General features: G+C 36.1%; 2 protein-coding genes across 7 annotated transcripts in view; both read right to left on the bottom strand.

The window, feature by feature from the left end:
- Window positions 1–6,566, bottom strand: part of LOC106059564 (neurocalcin) — a 116,517-nt gene extending 109,951 nt beyond the window's left edge. Inside the window, exon 1 of the mRNA XM_013217218.2 lies at window positions 6,087–6,566. The gene's annotated coding sequence lies outside the window, so the exon portion shown is untranslated. The remainder of the gene's footprint in view (window positions 1–6,086) is intronic.
- Window positions 6,567–13,096: 6,530 nt separating this feature from the next.
- The window catches only part of LOC106059563 (neuronal calcium sensor 2-like), a 128,664-nt gene continuing 116,901 nt past the window's right edge, over window positions 13,097–24,859 (bottom strand). For all 6 annotated transcript variants that reach the window (XM_013217213.2, XM_013217211.2, XM_013217216.2 and 3 more), the window contains 2 exons: window positions 17,180–17,455; window positions 13,097–16,194 (listed from right to left, as the gene is read on the bottom strand). In XM_013217213.2, coding sequence (XP_013072667.1) covers window positions 15,997–16,194; window positions 17,180–17,455 — 474 coding nt within the window. In that variant the 3' untranslated portion in view covers window positions 13,097–15,996. The remainder of the gene's footprint in view (window positions 16,195–17,179; window positions 17,456–24,859) is intronic.

Here is a 24,859-nt window from a genome sequence, read left to right as displayed (position 1 = left end):
TATAAGACTACAATAGAGATGAACTTTAAAAGTAATAAAGAGTCCATGGTAGCCTTTAATGGCCAGATAATTTTAATTACGTAAAAGGAGATCAAGGTTGGATCACTTCTAGGTTTCAATCGAATGAAACTACGTTAACGTCTGCTGTAAACACACAAACAATTATCATTTTGAGAAACTAAAAGCGTCATAGTAACATATCGTTCAAGGCAATAGTGTTGCACAGAAAAATACATTGACGTGGATGCTAATTTTAGCTGCATCTAATCCAGGGGGGGGGGGGGAAACTCTTTTCTGTTTGTGTTTTCAGTTTTTGTTTATTATTGCGTCTAAAGATTTGTCTAGTCCACAAGAACTAATCCTCAAAGATTTTTTTAAAATGATTATTTACAAAACCAACATTAAACAAATATAAAAAAAAAAGAAAGCAAAAAACAACCACTACAGCACTAAGGTAATTCAGATACTGGACTGAGCGGTGTAAAATCTGTCTCTGCTAAACCTGTAAAGTAGATATCAATCTACACAGTCCACTACATCCATTCCATCCACAGCAGTGAAACTACTTTTAAAAATAAAAGAAGTTAATAACAGTAATCTGCCCTTGCATTTGCAAAATGTCTATTTAATTGTCTAGCCATTATACCAACTGAAAATATTTTGTTTAAATACAGAATTGATGTTGGAAGCAGCTTGTTTTATGTTTTGTTTGTTACCTACCCGGGGACTCTTAAAGTATCTAGCTTAACTGTATTAAAATCGATTTTTATTTTTGAGATATAAACACAGTAATTAACCATCCCTCCCTCCCAGGGATACTATAGCCACGTAGGGCCATGGCCTGCTTCAACACATCTTTCCAATAAGATCTATCCTGTGCTTTTCGTTTGCATTCCCAAACCCCTAACATTTGTAGATCTGCCTCGACATCAGTAAGTCATCGTATTCGTGGTCTGATTTTGGGGCCCCAGTATACTATTTTCGCTCATCTGTTCTCTGTCATTCTTTCGAGGTGCCTTTTGTCAGTGTCCAGGTTTCAATTGCATACATAGCTACTGGTCGTAGGATAGTTTTGTATAGGCCCATAGTTTTCTATGTTTTTCTTGATAGACTTTTGCTTTGAACTATGTCCATGGTATTTCAGAACGCCTTGTTGCCTGTCGTTCCTTTATTTCTGTCAGAAATCATCTCTAGAACGTATTCGACTTCTTAACTATTTGAATGTTTCTACATTTTCAAACTTGTGGTCAGTAATTTTAGATAAAAACTCAACACAAGACAGTAACTTGCAAGAGAGTATAGATCTTTCTTTGTAATAAAGGCTAGTGCAAGTCAATTTGTCAAAAATAGGTCGTGAATGTTTGGACCAGTAGTGAACATTTGGACCAGTAGTGAACATTTGGACCAGTAGTGAACATTTGGACCAGTAGAGAACTAATTGAAACAAAATCTATCGGCTGCAAAACATTTGAGAGATCGAAAGTGGGAAAGAAAGTGAAAGAAATGGAGAGAGAGAAACAAAGAAAGAGAAAGAAAGAGAGAGAGAGAGGGGGAGAGAAGAATAACATGCACCGCTCCATAAAGTAGAGCCCCGAAATGCCCCCTCTCCCCCCCCCCCCCTCCTTCCCGGGAATAACACACAAAATGTGTCGAGAGATTGAGTGCATATAATACACAGGGGAAGACAACTTCTTAATGTTTTATTTCCAAAAACAGCTGTGGACACTAAAACAACACAATTATTGGGAGAAATAGTTGGGTGTAAAGGGAGAGAAATGGTGGTGTCCATCATTTTAACCAGAGGTCAACAGCGACAAAAATCAATTGTCTGTCTCTAACGTAGAAACTGGATCCTGGTGAACATGGGTGAGTGTGTTTTGTTTTTGTTCCGTCAATATTTTAAAAAAACAAAACAACTAATTAAATCACAGATCAACACAATTAACCCTTGCAATTACTATTCTTAATAGGCGCTTATTAAAAATAAGAAAATTAAGGCACAAGAGCTTTGTTTCCGTTTAAAAATACCCTGCTTCATGGGGAAAAAAAAAGACTGTTTAATTGACTACAGAATATCCACAATAGCACAAAAATTTGTTGATAGAAAAATCACCAAGTGTCCGACTTGTTGACCACCATAGAGCACTAGACTTGTTGACCACCATAGAGCACTAGACTTGTTGACATTCTTAGTCATTGAAATTAGTTGGCATCAGGTAGTTAGATTTGCCACTTTCTTCTTCAGTTCTATGAAGACTGTTATTTCTTTATAAAACTTGACTTGTTCCAAGAGTATTTCATGTCTATTTTGGCCCTACACTTGACTTGTTCCAAGAACATATCCTGTCTATTTTGGCCCTACACTTAACTAGTTCCAAGAATATTTCATGTCTATTTTGGTCCTACACTTGACTAGTTCCAAGAATATTTCATGTCTATTTTGGCCCTACACTTAATTTGTTCCAAGAATATATCATGTCTATTTTGGCCCTACACTTGACTTATTCCAAGAATATTTCATGTCTATTTTGGCCCTACACTTAATTTGTTCCAAGAATATATCATGCCTATTTTGGCCCTACACTTAATTTGTTCGAAGAATATATCATGCCTATTTTGGCCCTACACTTAATTTGTTCCAAAAATATATCATGCCTATTTTGGCCCTACACTTAATTTGTTCCAAGAATATATCATGCCTATTTCGGCCCAACACTTAACTAGTTCCAAGAATATATAAAACATAAAAATATATATATAAAACAAGGTTACAAAGACAGTTTGTGTGAAAACACAAACTCAAAATCGGCTCCGAAGTGATCCACCCAGTCAGGTAAACAGGCAGGTATCAATATTTTCAGAAAGAACATCGGATGAAATTCTATCAAAGACACATGACAGAGAAAAATAGAGAAAGAAGGTTGACAGATCTTGTGTGGTGCCCCAGCTGTCCAGCAGACCAAAGGATAGGTGACAGTGAACGTGAAGTTAGATGTGAACCTGGCCTAACTGATGTTTTTTAATGAATATCTAATTGATCTCATTGTTTTGTAAAGGGTCAATCTCTTATTCAAATCCTCAAGAAAAAAATATTACCGTAAAAAACAAATAAATCTTTTAGTTCAGTGTTCTAGAGCTGTAGTCCAGCGCTGCAGTTCACGCGATAATATGAAAAACTACTTTATTAATTGTTGTTTTACATTATGACCAACTTATATGCATACTAAATAGATTTTTTCTCTTTAAAAAAAGTAAATATTTTTTTGTGTAAATGTAGTAGTTAGTATGACAGAACAGATTTAACTTGGCAATACAAATATAAATAAAAAAAATTTTTGACAAAAACCTAAATTCATTTGCATAAATGTGTTAAAAATATGGTGACATACTATTTCCCCTTCTTAAGAGTCTCTCGTATTGTTAATATTAATAGTGAATAGTTGTAAAAGTGGTGTATTTTTATGAAAAAAAATGCTTGCATTAGTGATTTTAAAAATTAGATTTTTCGCTTTCAGAAAAGAAAAAAGTAGCCGTCGCATCTGAAATTTGAATGGTCTAAAATATTATAAAGTCGGATTTTCACTATCTTTTCTACTTTACGAGATCTAAACGGGACGGACGGACGGACAGACATTCCATACAAAACTAATAGCGTCTTTCCCCTCTCGGAGGCCGCTGAAAATACAGAATAAAAGGCGAAAAAAATAAAAGTGGGCAATCTATTTAAATTCTGGTGTACTCTTACAACAGCATTGGGAAAGTGTTTCGCTAATTCGTCTCTAAACAAAAATGTTTTCAGTCTTTTGTAAACCCCCCTACAATCGGAGACCATAGGCGCCTGTCCAGTTTGCCTATGCCTAAGGCCGGCCCTGCACAAAACATTACAGTGTAAATAATGTACCAAAGGTAACGTGTCAATAGCTACGCGTTCATAGTTACTTGCCAATAGTTACGTGCCAATAGAACTTACATGTGCTAAAAAAGTAAATTATATCAGCTGTTGCCATGGTAACTAAAAAGCAATGATAAAGCTAACCGCAATTTTCCATTGTTTCGTTTTATTTAAACTTTACTCACAAAAGATTAGCTTGACAACTGTAAACAAGCAAAGCGCTCGCGTGGTGGGGTTTGATGCAGTTGCATTATTTATATGTATTTTTTCTTAGTCTCATACAATTACTCATGTGGTCCAGGTATAACATGTCTCATTGACCGAGGCATTGAAACGTGAGATCGCAACGAAAGAAATAAAAACGAGATTAAACTAAGGTCACGAAAAGTTTTTTTTATTTCTCTCAGACATTAATGATTAATTAACACAATATACTTGTAATAAAATACTCAGAAAGACACAAAGATAAAGGCACATTCCTCGTTCCATATGCTAGGACAAATTTGTACAAATACTCCTTCTTCCCTAGTGCTATTAGAGCATGGAATGGGTTGCCTTAGCCAGCCTGGAAAACCGGTGACTTGGCAGAATTTAAATCATTGGTTAACATGCATGACTAGATGCATGACGCGTGGGACGAAATCATCTTTTTTTTTTCAAGTAACGTCTGTATTTTATAAGATAGGATATATTTGAATAGTTTTACCATGCTACAAGACAATTATTCAAGTATGGCGCAGATTGAATTTTGTTGACATTGTTTGCGAATTATTTTACATTTCTGATCATGAAAGGTAACACTGGGCGGCCAACGAAATGAATGGACAAATCTAATAGACTAGTCTTAATTACCCATAACCAATGGGTCATATCTGGCAGTTCCTCGAAACTTCTGACCACATTGCTTAATAAAGCCAGAGGGGGTTCGGATCCGTAAAAGTAGACCACTTTTTAAGGGTGGGCCATGACACGCGTGTCGGAAAATTTTATATGGCGCAATTGGCATAGACACTATTGGTCATAGACATTATTAGTCAAAGATACTTATTGGTCATAGACATTATTGGTCAAAGACACTATTAGTAAACAAAAAAACACTATTTGTCAAAGACACTATTGGTCATAGATATTATTGGTAAAAGACACTATTGTTCATAGACAAAATTAGTCATAGACACTATTAGTAAAAAAAAACACTATTGGTCAAAGACACATCGGTCACAGACATTATTAGTCAAAGACATTATTTTTCATACACACTATTGGTCATAAACATCATTCATTGGTCAAAGACACTTTTGGTCACAGACATTATTAGTCATAGACACTATTTGTCATAGATACTATTGATCCTAAACATTATTGGTCAAAGACACTATTGGTCATAAACATCATTCATTGGTCAAAGACACTTTTGGTCACAGACATTATTAGTCATAGACACTATTTGTCATAGATACTATTGATCCTAAACATTATTGGTCAAAGACACTATTGGTCATAGACACTATTCATCATAGACACTATCGGCAAAAGACACTTTTGGTCTTAGACCTTATTGGTTATTGACACTATTGGTCGTATACATTATTGTTCAAAGACACTATTGGTCATAGACAAAGCCATACAAAGAAAGGTTCATAAGTAGATTAAGCATGAGGCATGGTAGCGGAATCGTAAAGCGCTTGGTTTTCGAACTGAGCTGCCCAGAGTTCAAATCTCGATGAAGGCTGGGATTTTGAGTTTCAGGAATTTTAGGATCCACCCAACTTCTAATGGGTACTTGATATTAATTGGGGAAAGTAAATGCCGTTGTGCTGGGCACATGTCCCCCTCGACAACCGTCGGCCATAGAAAAAGATGACCGTTAGATCGAAAGGTATGAAAGGAGTAATTTATTTAACTAGATTAGGCATACTATGATAATACATATATAATAAGATTGAGTCAAATTTAAAAGAATATATGCAGCATTATATTATTTGGTCTCTCTCAATTACATTGCTTTGCTAAAGATACACAGCTAATCAGGGCCGGATATACTTCTAGGTAACACAAGCTGTAGCTTAGGGCCTCCATGAAATATTTAATACTAACATATGGGCAGCATATCTCAAATATCTAAAGGCCTTTACAAGTCTAACTCTGACACTGAAGCCAATAAGCAACTAGAAAAAAATATAGCAGCATTTACCTTGAATTATGAAAGCCACTTAAACGTCTCTGACCTGGAGTATTGACCTGTCGTCTTGCTGTCCATTCAAATCGTTGCAGTTTTGGATTTTCACCCTTACAATCGAATGAAGACAAGCACAAATAAACCTTCACTCTAGTTTTGGTTCCATGGGCGTAGTCCTTGCTGGGGAGCGTTGCAAAGTTTCACATAACAGTTTAGCAAGCTGGGACAGTCTCGAAGTTGAATTACAAACTAGATAGATTCTAGATCTAAGTCTTTGTAAAGACAAAGTGTTTTTGTTTTCAGTGTGCAAAGATGCAAGAAGAACACAACTCGATTTAGATCTAGATCTAACTCTTTATGCGAATAAAGCAACTCAGAAATAAGCAATGAGAGACTACCACAAAGAGATAACAACCAAAAGAGTATGCATGCGGAGTGAGAAATGTTCAAAGTCCTTGGTGAGCCGTAGATTACAGAGAAAACAACAACACACGGGGTACTCAGCCTCTCGGATTTCCTGTCATAGGGAACTCTGGGATGTCACCGTGCCATCACTGCGCGTGTAGCACCCACCTACCCCGCCCCTCTGAGACATCCAATCGCATGAATTCATTGGACGCCATTAAAATGGCTTCGATGTAGCCTCGCAGAGAAAATATCCAAAAATAAAATGACAGCAAAATTTGTAAAAAAATTTAAAAAAAAGATAGTCTCAAACATGAAACGGGGATTCAGAGGTTATAAACTAAAAGAAATTACAGATCTCAAAGACATTGAAAAGAGTTGAGCTTGGCACAGTGGACGTAGAATTATTTAAATCTTATCTCGATTTCTGCACTGATATCAGTATGTGAGTCAACAGTAACTAGCACTATAGATATCAGTATGTGAGTCAACAGTAACTAGCACTATAGACATCAGTATGTGAGTCAACAGTAACTAGCACTATAGACATCAGTATGTGAGTCAACAGTAACTAGCACTATAGACATCAGTATGTGAGTCAACAGTAACTAGCACTATAGACATCAGTATGTGAGTCAACAGTAACTAGCACTATAGATATCAGTATGTGAGTCAACAGTAACTAGCACTATTGATATCTGAAATGAATATTCGTTGGGTTTGCTACACACCCCTTCACAACTCTTTAACACTTAACAAAAAGTAATCTACCAATTCTAAAAGTAAAGTACCCCTTGCAGACCTTGTGATCTTTAGGGCAGATGATGTAATGGTCACCTGTTTCTGTGGCCCACGGTTAACAACGGTGTCATGGCGCGGTCACTGAGTGGTAAAGCGCTTAGCTTCTGAACCGAGGGGGTCACGAGTTCGAATACTGGTGAAGGCTGGAAATTTATTTTTGGCATCTTTACGCGCCGCTGAGTCCACCCAGCTCTAGTGGGACCTGACTTTAGTTGGGGAGAAGTAAAAAGTTTGGTCGTTGTGCTGGCCACATGACACCCTACCAATTCTAATTGGGTTCAAATATGATTCGGTGATGAGGCAGAAATGTCCATAGCACTAAATAATAATAATATATGATGTCTTGCTACGATAACATACGGGGACATGTATCTTCTCTGTAAAAAGTCAAAATCGTGACCCAAAAGTTCGTGTGCGTGTCAATAGTGTGTTGATGGCTGTTTGGCCTTATGCGTTCTGGTCCGCTGCCTCGATTATCCCGGGTTCGATTCCTGACCGCCGCCACCCCCCGCCGTCCTGAGAGAGGTTTTGGTTAGGATGTAGAAAGGCCTAATCTTCATCTCTGAAGGAACATCCGAAAAATCGTAGAAAAAATGAAACATATAGTGCATGTCATTTAGTGCACGTTATGTAGTGCATGGCATATAGCACATGTCATATCGCGCATGTCATATAGCGCTTGTCGTAGGCCTATATAGTGTCATAATTTATTAAAAGTTTGAAAACGTAATTTTTACCCTAAGCAGTATCCAATATTATTTTACTTTCTTTTTTCGCTTAAAAATAGACTTAAGTAACCGACAACACAAGAGGGTTTCGAAGAAATAATTGTAGGCATTAAGCAGCCAAATAAACGAACACATGTTTACAGTAATTAGAACAGCTAAACAAAAGAGTTCTCCCCTACCAAGTCTTTCATTGTCTGACCTATATAAATACCTATATAAATACAATTACGTGCACAGAGACCGATTTTGGTGGCTGTGATTCAATGGTTCCCAAACTTTTTCTCTAACGGAACATTTCGCACATTTCGCGCATATTTAGAAGGATCACTTTGCTTATTTTTTTAGAGAGATTAATTCACCTATTGGCCTACTAGTTAATTATTCCATTAATGCATGGAAAACCTGTTCAGGCCACGTGGAACAGTAGTGTTCCGCGGAACACAGTTTGGGAGACACTGCTCTAATCAAAATGTCATTATAAAAGTAACACTCAGCTTGGCTAACAGCGCCATACAGCAATACAGTGCCATATAGCAGCGTCATGTAGCGATAAATTAGCACGGGGGTACCGATTTCTTTTTTTCCCACTACACTTTGGGATACACAGTCTAAGCTGTGAGGCCGAGGTGAAGGAATTATAAAATAACAAGAACATATCTAAAGGCTAAGAGATAGAATTAGAGACAGGGGGGAGTATTGATGAGTACCGGAGGAGAAAGAGGCGGATCGATAGTGAGCTCACACATCCTTTGGTATGTGGAGTCTTGTCTTGGTGGAGATTGGGGGCAGGGGGGAGGGAAGGCAGGGCGCTAGACAAAGACCAGATTCCGAGTTATCTAAATACTGTCCAGAATGAATGGGTTCCTGCTCATATGATATGGTGGGTCTTGATGAATGGAAAGAAAAATTAAAAAGAGGGGGGGGGGGAGAAGGAGGGACGGGCCGAAGGCTTGAAGCACACACACACGCACACACACACACACTCAAGACACGCCATGTCACGGGCCGGAAGTCAGCACCAGGGCGTCGATATTCTTTGATGTCATCTGGTTGACATGTGCAAAGGTTTGAAATGACACTATGACAACTCATTCGACTCAATGCCAGGCTGCTCATTTTATGGAACAGCATATCTGAATGTACAGGTCAATGAGATTTAGATCAACAGATGTTAACTATCATTCTGTTTAGTCCAATGTTTCTATTCAATGTCTGTCACTTGTCTCCAGTTGTATTTGACGACTTTCTTCATGAGTCAACATTCGTGTCCAATATCAATGGCTACAACGAAAATAAAAGGGCTGGGACTTTTTTTCTAGGTGAATCAATCGACTGGGATATGTATCGCAAAGAAACCACTTAATAGCCACACATGAAAAGTAGAATCGACTCTAATCATTCATACAAAAATATTGTATTTCTTATGACCGAATTGGTGCCAAGATTTTAGATTAAATGCCTATAAATAAAAAGACAATTTTGTAATAAGTTATGAAAATTGCTTCAGAAATAGATATTGTTACTTCCTAGACCAAATCTCCTTCAGAAATAGACATTGTTAGATCTTAGACCAAATCTCCTTCAGAAATAGACATTGCTACTTCTTAGACCAAATCTCCTTCAGACATAGACATTGTTACTTCTTAGACCAAATCTCCTTCAGAAATAGACATTGTTACTTCCTAGACCAAATCTCCTTCAGAGATAGACATTGCTATTTCGTAGACCAAATTTCCTTCAGAAATAGACATTGTTACTTCTTAGACCAAATCTCCTTCAGAAATAGACACTATTACTTCCTAGACAAAATCTCCTTCAGACATAGACATTGCTACTTCCTAGACCAAATCTCCTTCAGAAATAGACATTGTTACTTCCTAGACCTAATCTCCTTCAGACATAGACACTGCTATTTCCTAGACCAAATCTCCTTCAGAAATAGAGACAGTTATTTCCTAGACTAAATCTCCTTTAGGGTAGCAGGGAATGACAGCAATAAGTATTTGAACTCGGGAACATCGAAATGACAGTTGAAGCGCTTACCACACGACCTGGATTTATAGACTTTCATTTATGAGTCTTGGTTTATATCTGACATCAACTTGTCTGGGTTTTTAGGCCAACATTTATGTATTCATTAGACCTACTATTGCAGCTAAGAGTTGCTATTGGAAAGAAAATCAAAGAAGCACTGTCTCTAAACAACGACTCTGTAGTAGTCAAAACTCTGGGAGAGATGCGTAGAGACCTCATTAAACTATCAAACTACGATTTTTTCTGATAGAACTTCCTTTGAACTAATTCATAAAACGATCAAATCCTATTAGGAAAGTGTCGTTCAAAGTGTATAGACCTACGTCTTCTATTTTTATCATGTACAAAGTCCCCAATACTTAGCAGGTTCAAAGTCTCAATTACTTCACAAAATGTTAACTAACGTTCATAATTTTACTCAGAGATAAACTTTCTTTTTATTTCAGACCTGTAATTACTTGCTTTAATAGTTCCCGCACCAATCACTCACTCACTCACTCCAAGTGCCAAATAGAGTTAATGAACCTTCTAGTCTTTAGGATTAAAGGAGTATGTCGAGTCCGTCCTCCCATCGGCAACTTGTAATGAGGTCGACAGACGAGGGGGGGGGGAGAGAAAGATCCAGAACAGAGTCTGTTCCGAAGGGGAGGCGATCGATAAATGCAAGTGTTACAACAGCAGCACAAACGTAGAAAAAAATAATGTTGGGGCGCCGCCATTACAGGGAGTACACGCGCCCAGCTTGACGGCGCCATTGATTGGTGTCACGAGGGTTTTCTAACTGGCAAACACACAGACAGACACACAGACAGACGTCACAACACACTCCGTGTGATCATATGGAATCTTAATATGTAGATATTACAAATATAAATGGGAGGAAAGGGCGGGGGGAGGTGCAATGAAGAAGAAAATGTGGTTTTAGGGAGACAAAAAAAAAGATCATTCTGAAACTGAGGAAGTGATAAGCCAAAGACAAGTTGCAGGGAAGTACAGTAGATTTGTGTAGCTGAGGGTCGTGGCTTTGGAATCACACTAAGTTGAAACAGGAGTTATAGATACAATGTGATATAGATATATGGGTGTGTATGGGAGTGTTTGGTTGGCTTAAAGCAAACACTGCTCTCATCACGCTACACAAGTCTCTTATCTTACAATACTACATAAGTCTCTTATCTTACAACACTACATAAGTCTCTTATCTTACAACACTACATAAGTCTCTTATCTTACAACACTACATGTCTCTTATCTTACAACACTACATGTCTCTTATCTTACAACACTACATGTCTCTTATCTTACAACACTACATGTCTCTTATCTTACAACACTACATGTCTCTTATCTTACAACACTACATAAGTCTCTTATCTTACAACACTAGATGTCTCTTATCTTACAACACTACATAAGTCTCTTATCTTACAACACTACATAAGTCTCTTATCTTACAACACTACATAAGTCTCTTATCTTACAACACTACATAAGTCTATCTCACAACACTACATAAGTCTATCTCACAACACTACATAAATCTTTATCCAAAATCACTACATAAGTCTTTGCTTTAATATCATTACCTTTTGTGGAACCCCCTTCATTTAGTTTTCTGCAGGCACAACTGTTGAACCCTTCCAAAGGCCGTAACTGAATAACATACTAAATATATAAAATACATTTTATCACACTGCGAACTCTTTTTGTCACCATTAACCCATCAAGCCAATATGTGGGCCCTGTCACACTCTCCAATATACCAGGCCAATATTCTAAAGACTGATATACAGTGTGGATGATTATTTAAAAACTGTTCTCTTAAAGAAGCACTTGTTTCTCTATATGGTTGAAGTTTTTCCACCATCCATACCAAAGAATTAAGGTAATGCTCCATCACCCCCTTATGACACTATCACAGGGCCCTGGAAACAGCTAAAGCTGCCATTGTTAATATATATAAATGTATTAATTATATTTGCCAATGGTATTAATATATGAATATGATTTAAATATGTTTTTTCATTGAATTATACAAATGTATTAAATATGTTTGATATGAAATCTGTAACTAAATAATATTTCTTAGACTATAGCCAGAATAAAGTGTTGTTTTGTTAACTTGTTTATATTGTTAACATTGTGACACGATCACCCTTTAAGCTGAAATGTTGTAAATGTTTTACAAAGGTTTAGCTTATTTTGGATGTTCCTTCAGAGTTGAACATAATCTAATTCCTACCCCAAAATCTCCTGAAGAACAACGAGGGATGGTAGCGGGCAGGATATGAACCCAGAACCATACGAACAACAGTCCAACATGCATACTGCACAGCCAGACTGCCATCCATTACAACTTTGCAATTTTATAAAGACAAGTTATGTGTTGTGCTAGGGTTTAAGTTAATTCAAGATCTTCCTAAAGTATTCCCCTAAATTATAAAATATTATATAATACTCCATTTCTATTTTTTTCTAAACATCATTACAGAGATTGACACGTTTTAATTAATGTTGCAATCATTTGGTCAAGAAATCTCATTATGCCAAGTACTTTCATTAACCAAGCAAGTATCTTTGGGTCAACAACTTTTAATTATTCAGCACGTCTCTTTGGACCTACAGTTCTTTTAATTAAGAAACTGAATAATCTCTTTGACTTGACTGTCAGCTTATATTAGTCTCATTGGCATACAAGTTTCAATAGGCTAGCATTTTTTTGTTGGCCAAAAATCTTAAGATGTTAACAGCTCTAATTTGACAGCAAGCTTCTTAGGGCTAAGAATTTACATTTAGCCAACTAATCTTATCTGGCTAAAAATGTTCATTTACCAAGATAAGTAAATTCGCATTTAGCCAACAAATCTGGGCTAATGATTCACATTTAGCAAAGAAATCTTAGGATAGTAATTAACGTTTGGCCAACAGAGAGTCTTAATGAGTCAACAATTGGACCAAATATTATTCACCAACAAAAAGTCATCAAGAAATGTCCTGCAACCCATCAAAATTACTATTCAACTTGTGAAAGAAAAACAATACAAAAAAAAATAAAAATCAATTAGCGGACAGTTTTTATTACCTTCAGTAACTAACAAATAGAAACAAACTAAATGGAAGGAATTTCAAAATCTATGTATATAGGCCTATATAAAGATATATGAAGGGGAAAATGTAATTTAGATGTGATTAAATACATCAGTGACTGTTATATAAAGTTTAATATCATGAAATGGACAAGTGGCAAAGGTTGATGCTTCAAAATCGAGAGCAAAGCAAGGTGTGGCCTCTCTGTGGTCTAAAAGCTTTGGCTACCAAACTGATGATTTGAAGTTAGAAGGAGACAAAATATAAATATTTCAAGATTGATCTGCCTTGTTGTATTACAAAGGCTTAAAGGCAGCACAGAGGACTTTTACAGATACCTCCACAGAGTGCACTGGGCATGCGATATTGATAGAATTAATTGGCGTTATGCATAAATCAAACCATATGCCATATGGATATATTATCTAAAATGTTAACTTCACAAAATCTATACTTTATAAGCTGTTTATGCTATTTTAAAATATATAAAATATTTAATTTTATCATGACTAAATCATAATGTAATTAAAAGTAACAAAAAGTGTATTTAACTTCAAAATAATGTTATTGAGATTACAAACTCTCTTCAGACATAGCAATTAAAAAACAAAGATATAATATATTATGTGAATATATAAATATATTAAATCAGTAACATTCAGATTGTACAGTTAAATATTCAAATTAGTCACAAACCTTATATGTCATTTTTCTTTGAACAATATTTTTGTGTATTTCAGCAATCAGCGGGTGTGAGAAGTGGAGTCAAATAGAAATTGTATAGATAAATGTAAAGAACTGTTCCAAAAGCTTTATTGTAGTATAAGTTACATAGTTCAAGCAGCTTTAAGTAAAATGTTTGGAAAATGAAAAAAAAATAAAAAGAAATTCAATTATGGACATTCATAAGCAAAACAAAGACAATACCTGATTAGTTGAATCTCTGAAAATATTTTTTTTTCCCTTTAATCTAAGGGAGAAAAACAAATAAATTCCTGTTGGTAAATTTGGAAATCAGTCTTCTCCCCTGGATCATTGAGATCATTGTATATTCATCATTTTTATGCCCAGGGTACTCAACATGTAAAAAGAAAAAGAACTTTAAAAAGTTAATTTCTGATAATTTTCAATCGCTTCTACTCCAAGACTTCAATAGTATATGCTTTTTGCCATAGAGATGCCACAAATCAAATCAGTTAATAACATATGTAATTCTCTAAAAAGAAAACACTCCAAAACTTTGAATCCAACTTTCCTATTCTCCGAAGAACTGGTGGTCAGTGATAAACCGGTAGATTGAAAAGCAGTTAATGTTTTAGGAATATAAGAACACAGCACATATTGAAGCGAATCAAAAAAAGGGAATGTTTAAAATTGAAACAAAATAAAAGGATGAAACATGAAATTACTGTTCAAAGGCATCAGACATTGTGAGGCATCAGACATTGTGATCTCATGTTCTAAGGAGTGTGGACTTTGAATGAGTGGTGATAGAAGCAAAACAAACAAAATTGCTGGGATTAATAACAACTTGGCCATGTTCATGTTTACTAAAGCAAATTATGGTCATTATACACAAATATATCTAAAATAAAATTGAAACAGCAACTAACACATCCAAAGTGAATATAGCTTTCTAAGTAGTTTATTATGAAAAACAATCAAGACTTAAAGAATGTGCGTAGCAACATTTTGTTCTGAGTACCATGGTGTGAGAGTTGCGGTCATACAAGGCTGTGTAAACAAATATCCAGTCATTGTGGAGTTACCTCTACATTCTCAAGCATAAAGAGTCTCATCATTTCTTTAAGATAATATTTTATTGATCAACCTATTACACACTTAGCAGTTATGAGATTTTCTAATGTTTTAACTCATAGAAAACGGAATTAGTATTACTTTTAAATAGAACTAAGCAATATTTTTGCCAGCCAAATGATGTTCAAGATAAATTGTCTGACATTTTAAAATGGTCCCTATATTGGTCTTTATATGAAGCTTAGGGAAGTTTTTGTTGTCACTATTTTTATTTGTAAATTATAAGTAGCTAAAGGAAGAAATACAAAATGTCAATAATTTATAAATATATATAGTGTATTTCAAAAACATTCAATAATGACACATAAATTTTCTTGATTATAAAATTGCGTAGATACTTAAACACACTAAAATACTTTGTTTTCAAAATGAAAGCATAAATTCCATAAATCCATATCCAACTCTTCAGAATTTAATGTTACTGTTTATCATGTTGAACCATTATTTATTACTAATCTACTTAGTTTAGTTTATTTTGAAAGAAGACATTATTATAAAAAGTTTGTTTATTTTCAAAAACATAATTAAAATGAACAAGTTAATCTAACAATGAAAAGTGCTTCTAGAGTAGGATTGTGAACAACAATGAGGCCACATGTCAACACCAGCTTTACTAATAACCACTACTGTGTTATTTCAGAAAGTCTAAGAAACATTAGAAAATAAAATTTGCATATTATAATACATTTTATTCAAAGTTCTTAATGAATTGGAATTCATAAATTAAGAAAAAGCATCAGTAAAAATAAATGTACATTTTTTTCATAATTGTAACAATAAATGAAATTTTTTTTGTAATGAAAAAATACATATAGAGAGCAGCACTTTAAAATGCATGTTATAATCAGTTATACCACATTTCACTCTTAACAAAATCTACTCTCATATTTAGTTTGCAGGGGAGAGCATCCCGTTCAATCTCACAGCCCATGTTTTCTTCTTTCTTTACACCAACAGCCAATAAGATGAGCCCTGCCCCCATTTCCTCCCACCCCCCTCCCAAACACAGGTCCACCCCAAACCCCCCAGAAAAAGAAACAAAATTTCTAACATTATTCCTTAGGTGCTTCTCCATCTGCTGTAAGCATCTGGTAGAGGCAGCGGTCATTCATGCAGCCCTGGACGAATTCTTCCTTGGACAAGACACCATCATTGTTGGTGTCCATCTTGTTGAAGATCTTTGTGGTCCTCTCCTGTGGGGATTCAATGTTTTGATCCTGAATTGCGCTCCCCAACATGTTGTAGATGGCCTGGTCAGAGAAGAAAGAAATAAAAGAAAGGGGAATTAACATTCAATCAATGTTCAAAACATTTAGTTAGAGCTACTTCCCCTGGTTTATATTTATAAAAATAATTATTATGGCAATCTCTTGGATTCTGAAGATAAAGGATAAGTGCAGGATTTCACATGACTGCACAAAATAAAAATAAATTTAATATTAAAGCATAGATGATCAAGCAACTGGATGTGCTGACTGAGTTGTAAAACAGTTTAAAATGATGGGACATGTTGATTCCTGTTTGAAGACACCTATTTCATGATTTGTATTACATCCCCTAGTACACCAACTCTAACTGGATGAATGAGCTTAGTAGTGGAAATAAAAGGTGGTTGGTTGTAAAACCTGTCCACAAGACACACTCCTTAACCATCAGCCACAGAAAAAAAATGACCATTATATCATCTGCCCCATAGATAAAAAGATTTCATTCTCAAATGGGTGTAAAAATGGGCACAACTGAATTCCCCCCCCCCCCCCCATATCCCTTTGAAAAAAATTCTAATAACTAATTTTTGATGTTAAAATTAAAAGCAGAGATATATTTATTGATGAATCTTGAACATATTTTCTTATTAAAAAAAAAAGTATGTAATAAAATAGCAGGAGTGTTATTATTTAAAATCTGTGGCAGAGCTCGGGTGGGGGAGGAGAATTTGAAAACCCTCTGGGCCCCCATTTGAGTGGTTTTTTTACAACAAAAATGAAATATTACGCAAAATGCAGGGGCTCCCAAAATTTAGCCTCCCAGGCCTCGAAACGATGGGAAATTCCTAGCTACACCCCATTGTAAAGTGTTTAGTAGGCCAGTATTTTTTGTTATTTTTGTCAGTATCCAGGTCTCACTTGCATACTTTACTCTTGCTCTTATGTTTGTTGTTATATATGTATCTATATTCTACTAGTATTTGAAATCAATTTTTAGTCAATGATGAGCTGGCCAAGAGAGATTTACCTTGATTATACTTTCCATTTCACTTTTGTCTATAGTCCCATTTCCATCAATGTCATACATGGAGAAGGCCCAGTTGAGTTTTTCCTTGGGGTCACCTTTGTTGGATGTTATATTGATGGCCAGGAGGAATTCTTTAAACTCAATGGAACCGCTGCCGTCTTTGTCAAAAGAGCGAAATACATGATTACAGAAAGCATTGGGATCACCCCCAGGGAAGAACTGGGCATAGACCTCTTTGAACTTCTCTCTGGACAGTTGACCATCAGGACAGTCACGCTGAAAAAAAAAAGAAATTTGGCATGGTTAAAATTTATGAATCCAAATTTTTTTTTTCAGAAAACATCAGCAGAAAGAATTATGAAAAGCCCTTTATTTCTCTTCTAAAAGGTCTGTTTCAATTGAAAAATATTATTGCATCTGTTCACCTGCTCCAATGTCAGTTTGACATGAAACCAATCTATTTATAATGTGATGCTAATTTTTTAAATAGAACTCTATTGGGTATGGCACATAATGGCTGAGGTTTGGTTTGTTTTATGTGTTTTTGGAATTTCCTTCAGATTTGAAGATTATTAAATTCTAGCGGAGGTTAGAGTTCAAACCTGGGACCATCAAAATGAAAGTTTATAACACATGATCATAACTTGCTCCTGTAATAAACTCCCTTTCCCTTTGTTTTGTATTGATAGTTGATGTTTATATCAAGTGATTCAATTAATGTTTAAATCAAGTGATTCTAATCTATGTGCTGATAAGTAAACCTACACTTGCATATATAATTAAAAAAAAGCATTGTGAAATGTTACAGTAAAAAAAGACATTTAGCTTATACAATAAAAGACTGGTAAAAACTAACTTTTTAAAATCCTATCAAATCTACACTTATACACTACCAGCAATAGAATCTACCTTGCTGTCAACTAATCAAGTTTGAATCCCAAGGGCCTAATTTTTTTTTTTTTTTTTTTTCAAATTTGAGCCACAAAAAGACCAAAGCACTATGTTAAAATAAGATAAGATAAGCTTCTTCGAATATTTGTGTTGATTTAGAATCCACAACCGTTTTTATTTATAAAAATACAAGTCTAACTTTATAACAAAATTCTTCTGGCCCAAACAGTCTTCTGAATTCAATGCTTTTGACATTTGAGTTGTTTAAAATAGGCATATTCCCATTCAATAAACCAATGTGTTTTTATTTACAAAGCGCTGACACCTGCATAAGGTCAGCACATGTCAAAGGAAATCATGCTTGTTACTAAGCGCCAGTTCTCCAGTTTGTATATGTAACAATTCAATTCTTCCTGTCTAACTCTATGTTCTAAACTGTAGTTATAAAGGTTTTGATGATAAAATGCTAGACTTTATCATATGTAGAATTTTGTATAAGCACACCTCGAAGTAGACTTTGAGAATGCAGAAAAGAATACTTTAACTTGGTTCAATGAAAGTTCATTGAAATTCTATACACCAAACATGATGCTTCAATCACTTCAAATTCTATCCACAGGAGAAATACTGGAACTATTCCGTATATCTACAAGTTGAAGTTCACCACCAAACTAATTCAGATAAGATATTTGTAGACTACATGCGTAGGCCTACAAAGTCACCAACAAAATGAAAACATAGCTACCGTAACTTCAATCTTGTAACATTAATAATTTGCGACTTTTAAAATATATTCAGTGATATACTTCATAAAATGTCGTAACAGTGGCTACAGTTCGTGATATATTTAAATGGTTACAATTCATTATATATTTTAATAGGCACATATTCCCGAAATGTAATGTTTAAAAATTGAAATAAACAGCTATCAGGACACTTTAGACAGGAGTCTTCTCCTTTATTCATTGTCAGTTGCGTGCCCTAGGTATATGAACGATGTACTTTGTTATTAAGTGTGTCCTGTTCAACAGAGATCTAGAAGCTGCGACCTTCTGAGGACATTGTGGGGTAGTATAGAAAAGGTAGGAACATGTTGCGGAACATCAGATAGTCATAATTTCACTATCCCGATGGATTACTTAGAAGAATATGTCATTATAATTAAAATAATGCCACAGAGTCCAACTTCTTGTAGATTTAGGAAGAAGACGAGTGGATGAGATAAAATGTGGCCAAACACAGCATTCGCAGACTCACTGTGAACAATCATCAACCGATATTCTTTTTTTTTATGAAGTTGTGAAAGAGTCAACAAGAGAAAAAGAGACAAGCATGAACTTTTGCCACTGAAGATTTAAGATGATGGAAATGAAAAACTGTGTCTTGATCGTGCTCAATCTTTAGGGGCGAAACTTTCTCATCTGCTTACTCGTTGTCTTGGATTTCAACCGTAGTCAAACAACTATCTACATACACAGGAACTATATATATATATATATATATATATATATATATATATATATATATATATATATATATATATACACCTACACCCACCCACACCTTTCGTTACGCCCTGATAACAATTGTTTGCGATATGACGTCACTGCCATCTAATAGCAACGTCCATATGTAGACTCAACAGTGTAGTTTCGTCAAGGGTCATTTCTTCTAGTTGCCTTACAAAGTATTACGACCTCTACATTTTGTCGTTGTTGTTTTACTGCGAGGCTTCCCAGACTGTGTAGACTATTTAGGGCATTAAAGAGTCCACAAAAAAGCAATAAAGAGATCAGCATCTGGGGGTAATTTAGTCATGATGTTTCGTTCTTATTAATAGCAGACGACAGTGTTCTCATTTATTTCTACTTATATAATTGAACATGATTCCTAGCTAGCTAGATCACATGAAGTTCAGTAGTTGATTTACGGAATGTCCACTTCTGCTCTAAGACTATTCCTTCTCGTTTCACTCTACCTATCCCTACAAAACATGGACATTTCAGGACTAGAGCGATTTAGTCTGTAAAAGGAAAAAAAAAAAGAAGCAAAGGAGCATAAATAGTTTGTGACCAGTGACATTGAAAGTTTTAGAACCACTGTCAGATTAGATTAGCATCTAGTTGAACGTAATACGAACAGATCCATCTAGATCTATTCTACATAACTCGGCAAATTTAAGATGTCTTGAGGATTACTACTACAGTGAACAAATGACCTTCTAAAAAGACCTGCTAATTATAGACTTAGGTGACCTAGATTAGCACCGTCTCAGCCAAAATCAGTCATTTCTTCGCCTCACAACACAGAAGGATTTTTAAAATTTAAAAACTAATAAGATGCAACAGAGTTCAAACCTAATTCGAGATCCTTCAGGTAGCTGTATTAATCGCGGGTCGTGTGTTGACGAAAGGCTACCATGTAAGTAGAAGACCACATCACGAGAACAGCAGGACCCGGCAACAAAGACAAAGGCGTAGAACCAGAAGGAGGAGAATATACGAGAGAATAAATTACGAAGTTTCACAACAGCTGAAGAAAGCCTTTATGTCACACAATAGGTGTACCACACTATGTATAAATAAAATAAACATTTGACTGAAATATTCGGACTATGTAATACTATGCAAAATTTGAGAGCAAGTGTTTAATGGCTGAGTTTATTACATAACGTAACATAAAATGTCACTAAGATCACACCTCATGCATACAATCAGCCTTTCCCTATAGACATCCATCATATTCCAGTAGATCCCAGCTACGTAGCCTATGTCTGGTCTACTACTATCGAGTTTATACAATAAGAAATGATCTAAGGCTAGATACAGGAGGAGGGCAAGAAACGAAATTAAAGGGAACCTTAAATATTTATTGGTAATAGGGGAAGGAGGGTCTTAGTGTTGGTCATGAAAGTGCGTGGGTTATAGAGGGGTGTTTAGCTGAACCATCCACCTGTTTCTTGGAGGGCAGGAACGTGATAAGTTTGCGTTTCATGAACCCTGCTCGTCCTTTAAAAGGCCGTGTTGACAAGTGCGTTCCTATTTACCCTCTGAGATAGAGCAGCTGTCTGCAACCTACTCAACACCCGAGTGTGACATGGGGGCAAGTCTCGCGTTGGTTTATCCTTGTCCACAGTAGGCTATAAATTATATCATGCTTCAATTTCAAATCTGGTGGTTAATGTTGCAGACTTGCAGACACGTCAAGCTTGCACCATTTTAATGGAAATGAGGTTGGATTTGAGGAATGAGCAACAACCAATGAAATTTACTTTCTCAAACGTATTTCAGATGAGCATTCCAACTTGGTGGTCGCCCATAAATCCACAATTTAACATCCAAGCCTTATAAGGGATTTAAACTCCAGACCCTCATTTGTTATGCCGTGAGATTTAGGCCGCGTCATGTCTTGTAACATGCTTCAATATTTGTAAAATAACGTAACGATTTAAAAAATTGCACTTAAAAGCATGTTTATAATCCAACCAGAGCTTTGACGAAGTTTCAGTTTACAATAGTTGGCATTTTGACGATCACTTTTCGATCTTCAACAATGCCAAGGACGTTCTATTAAAAGATCACTGTTGCCAACTAAAGAATAAAAATTATTTGTCCTGTAAGCGAGAATCTGAGTTGACAGCGCTAAACAGTGCACAGAGTGTTTCGGTACCTACTAAACTACAAAGCCAATCAACACATTCTGTTGCCTGAACACCGAATACACTAAATAACTAGATTTTATTTTAAGCAGATGAAAATCTCCAATAGGCGTACAGCAAGTAACAATTCAGCAAAGTACCACAAAAAAAAAACAAAAAAAAAAACACCAGCAAAGGTGCATTACTAAGGCTACAAGTGAAGTCAATGCTACGTGAAGATGACAAATTGTCTTGGAAAGAGAAGAAACTCAAACACAGTTGGCAATAGTTATGAATTGGTTCAAAGTTAGGCCCATACATTTTAAACGTACATTTTACATCATACATTGGTTTAAATGTTGCCTATTGTTACAGCTTTCATATTATATATCTACTTATAACTCTCTGACAACTACCTTCGCTATGTGTCTAGGTGTCCCGAGGTTCCGCTGTAATTATCGAATAAAACAATTAAACGACTAGATCTATACACAGAAACTTTAATTTAACTTTTCCGGCACATCAAACATTGCACTCTCTACTTTTGACAACTAACACACTTCCGGTGATTCGCTCTTTTGTAAAAATAGATCATACATACAAACACACATTCACCCGTGACACCTACAATGCTATTATTTCACTTAGTGATACTTCCAATAAGTTGGTCATAAGTTGGACATAAGTTGGCCTGAATTCATCTTGTGGCAGCTTTACAAGATACCATCAATGTCAGATTGACGGTTGTCTTGAAGTGTTCCCACGACCAGGTCATCAATCATGTCAAACGTAGAGAGAGAGAGAGACGGCTAGAAGGGGAGGGCGAGTCCAACACGCACAAACGCACCTACGCACATATATTTGTAACTGGAATGAATTTCACGTTTATGTCTGATAGAGTATAAATAATGTCGAATATGTCTGAAGATTAAGTCAGAATGAAGATTTCTTGCCTTTTATTTTACTACAGAAATAACTGATGCTGTCTTTATGTCTTATGTTGTTGAAAACTTGTTTTTTTTTATAGTGTTCCTTATCATGGTAAATAGGCCGGTGGGGTAAATTATGTAGACAAGAGTTCTAGCAGGACTCGTTCAGAGAAGGAAACCTCCAAACCTCTGCTGCCTTACGGCTATACCCAGTCAAGGAAAAGGCTTCGAGAGTCAACCCTGAGGACATATCAGGAGCTGGTGATCCTTGGGCAGCTTGAAGAACACAGTTCCTGGCAGAACCTGGAACGCTACCCATCCCAAACTAAATCGGCTACTTGTCGTTTAATTGGACACATCAGCTGAGGTAGGGGGGGGGGGAGTTGTGTGGTCGACCATTAGCTAATTACAAAGCTTTCATCTCGTTAGATTTCGCTCTACGGTTGAAGGAGGTTAACACATATACAAGTAAATAAGAAGATGAGGTCCGAGGCCGATCCCATGAGAGAATCCTACGTGTTCCTATAATGTACCGCCACTATCTGTAAGAGGGCTATCAGAACCCGTATGAGCCCCGTATGAGCCCCGTGAGGAGTGGCGTGGTGGATGGAGCACGTTAAGGGAGCTCTCTCTCATCCTCTCCAAGTGCAACTCTTGTTTGTTATAACGTGCTGTGTGCGCCCTCTGAGGGCAGTGTTCTATCCCTGTTAGCCTATCGGTCTCCTCTCATGAACTTTTCCACGGAGGCGCCTCGATACGGCCTGGAATATTCACCCGAAACTACCCACACACAGCATGTGCTGTAAATTGCTGACTAAATAACTGACCTAGTGACTAAGTTACTGACCAAGAGACTACAAAACTGACATAACGAGTACGTAACTGACAAAAAGTGACAATAACAAAAGCAATTCGTCTAAATTATTGCCTTTGAAGCCAATAACATAATGTTAAGGCAGTGTCCAGATTTTGTTCATTTTGTTTACTGACATTCATCTAGCACCTTCAGAGTAAAAGTTGGCAACTCTCTACTGCTACTAATCCTTACTATTTATTGCCGGTACAAATAAGATATACAGGGCCTGTTGCATAAGATAATGTCTGTTTAAAAATAGATATTGAGCTTGTGGCAAACTTAGGAAGGTTTGTACAGTTTGAGGTACCATACTTTACTATTGCTATTAGTTTGACCGGGTTAGACAAGCAAAACATGCGCTCGACTCTAGGCCTATAAACTATGCGCCATTCAAACACACTGGGACAAGTGGGCCAGAGAACTGGTCTCAATGTAAATACATTTCCGGAATACTCCGGTGAAAGTTGAACTCGATCTAAATACACAAACCTTGGGTTGTATTCAATGTTTCCCGAAACCTAGATCTAGATGCAGTGGTATGTTTAATATTTAATTATTAGGCCTGAATACATTTGGGAGGGGGGTGAAGGGGTAAAGAGACACGGCCCCACCTATGATGGCCTATTAATTCTAAGCAAAATTTAAATTATTTAGTTTATATGCCCAACCCTTGTGTATCAAGGATTGGCCTCTTTAGTCACACAAGAAGTTGCAAAGGGGAAAGATCGTCTCTTGAGATGTAAAATGCCACAGAGATCTGTTAGTTCTCGGAGATTTTCATACAAATTTAAAACAGCGAGACATTTGGTGTATCTGGCGTACAAATGTGAAGTTATTGATAAGTGAAGCATTAGAATGAACAATGTAATAATTGGTGTGCACATTTCAACATTGGAGAATCAAATTTCTAGGATCTTTCGGTTGTAGCAAAACTGGATTTCTCCTCTTCAGACGGCAACGCGAGACATTCAAACAAATATATTTCTAACTCTCTCAAAATTCATCTTTTCATTTTCTATGGAATTTCCATTATAGTTCCATTATAACGTCACCACATTTCTTTAAATCGATTTTTTATCTCTCTCTTTACTAAATTTCATTTCTTTAAGAACGTAAACTAGATGTGAACAATCAAAGTAGGAATTGTAGAGACGGAGGGAATGAGAGGGCAGACACCAGGCAACCAATCCAGAGAGTTCACGTTCCAAACCCCCAAACCCGACTCAAGTTAATTTGTGTTTGCTGATCAGAATGCCATTCTCCCCCCCCCCCCCCCAGTGGTCCCCAAAAGAGATTGGACCAGGTGCCATAAGCAATGGAAAAAAAGACAACACCCAAACACATAAAGAGCAGATCAATGTAAGTCA

Source organism: Biomphalaria glabrata, chromosome 5, assembly GCF_947242115.1.
Source record: "Biomphalaria glabrata chromosome 5, xgBioGlab47.1, whole genome shotgun sequence".
NCBI classification, from domain to species: Eukaryota; Metazoa; Mollusca; class Gastropoda; family Planorbidae; genus Biomphalaria; species Biomphalaria glabrata.
Note: the sequence above shows the minus strand (reverse complement) of the source record. Positions and strands in the feature narration are given on the sequence as shown.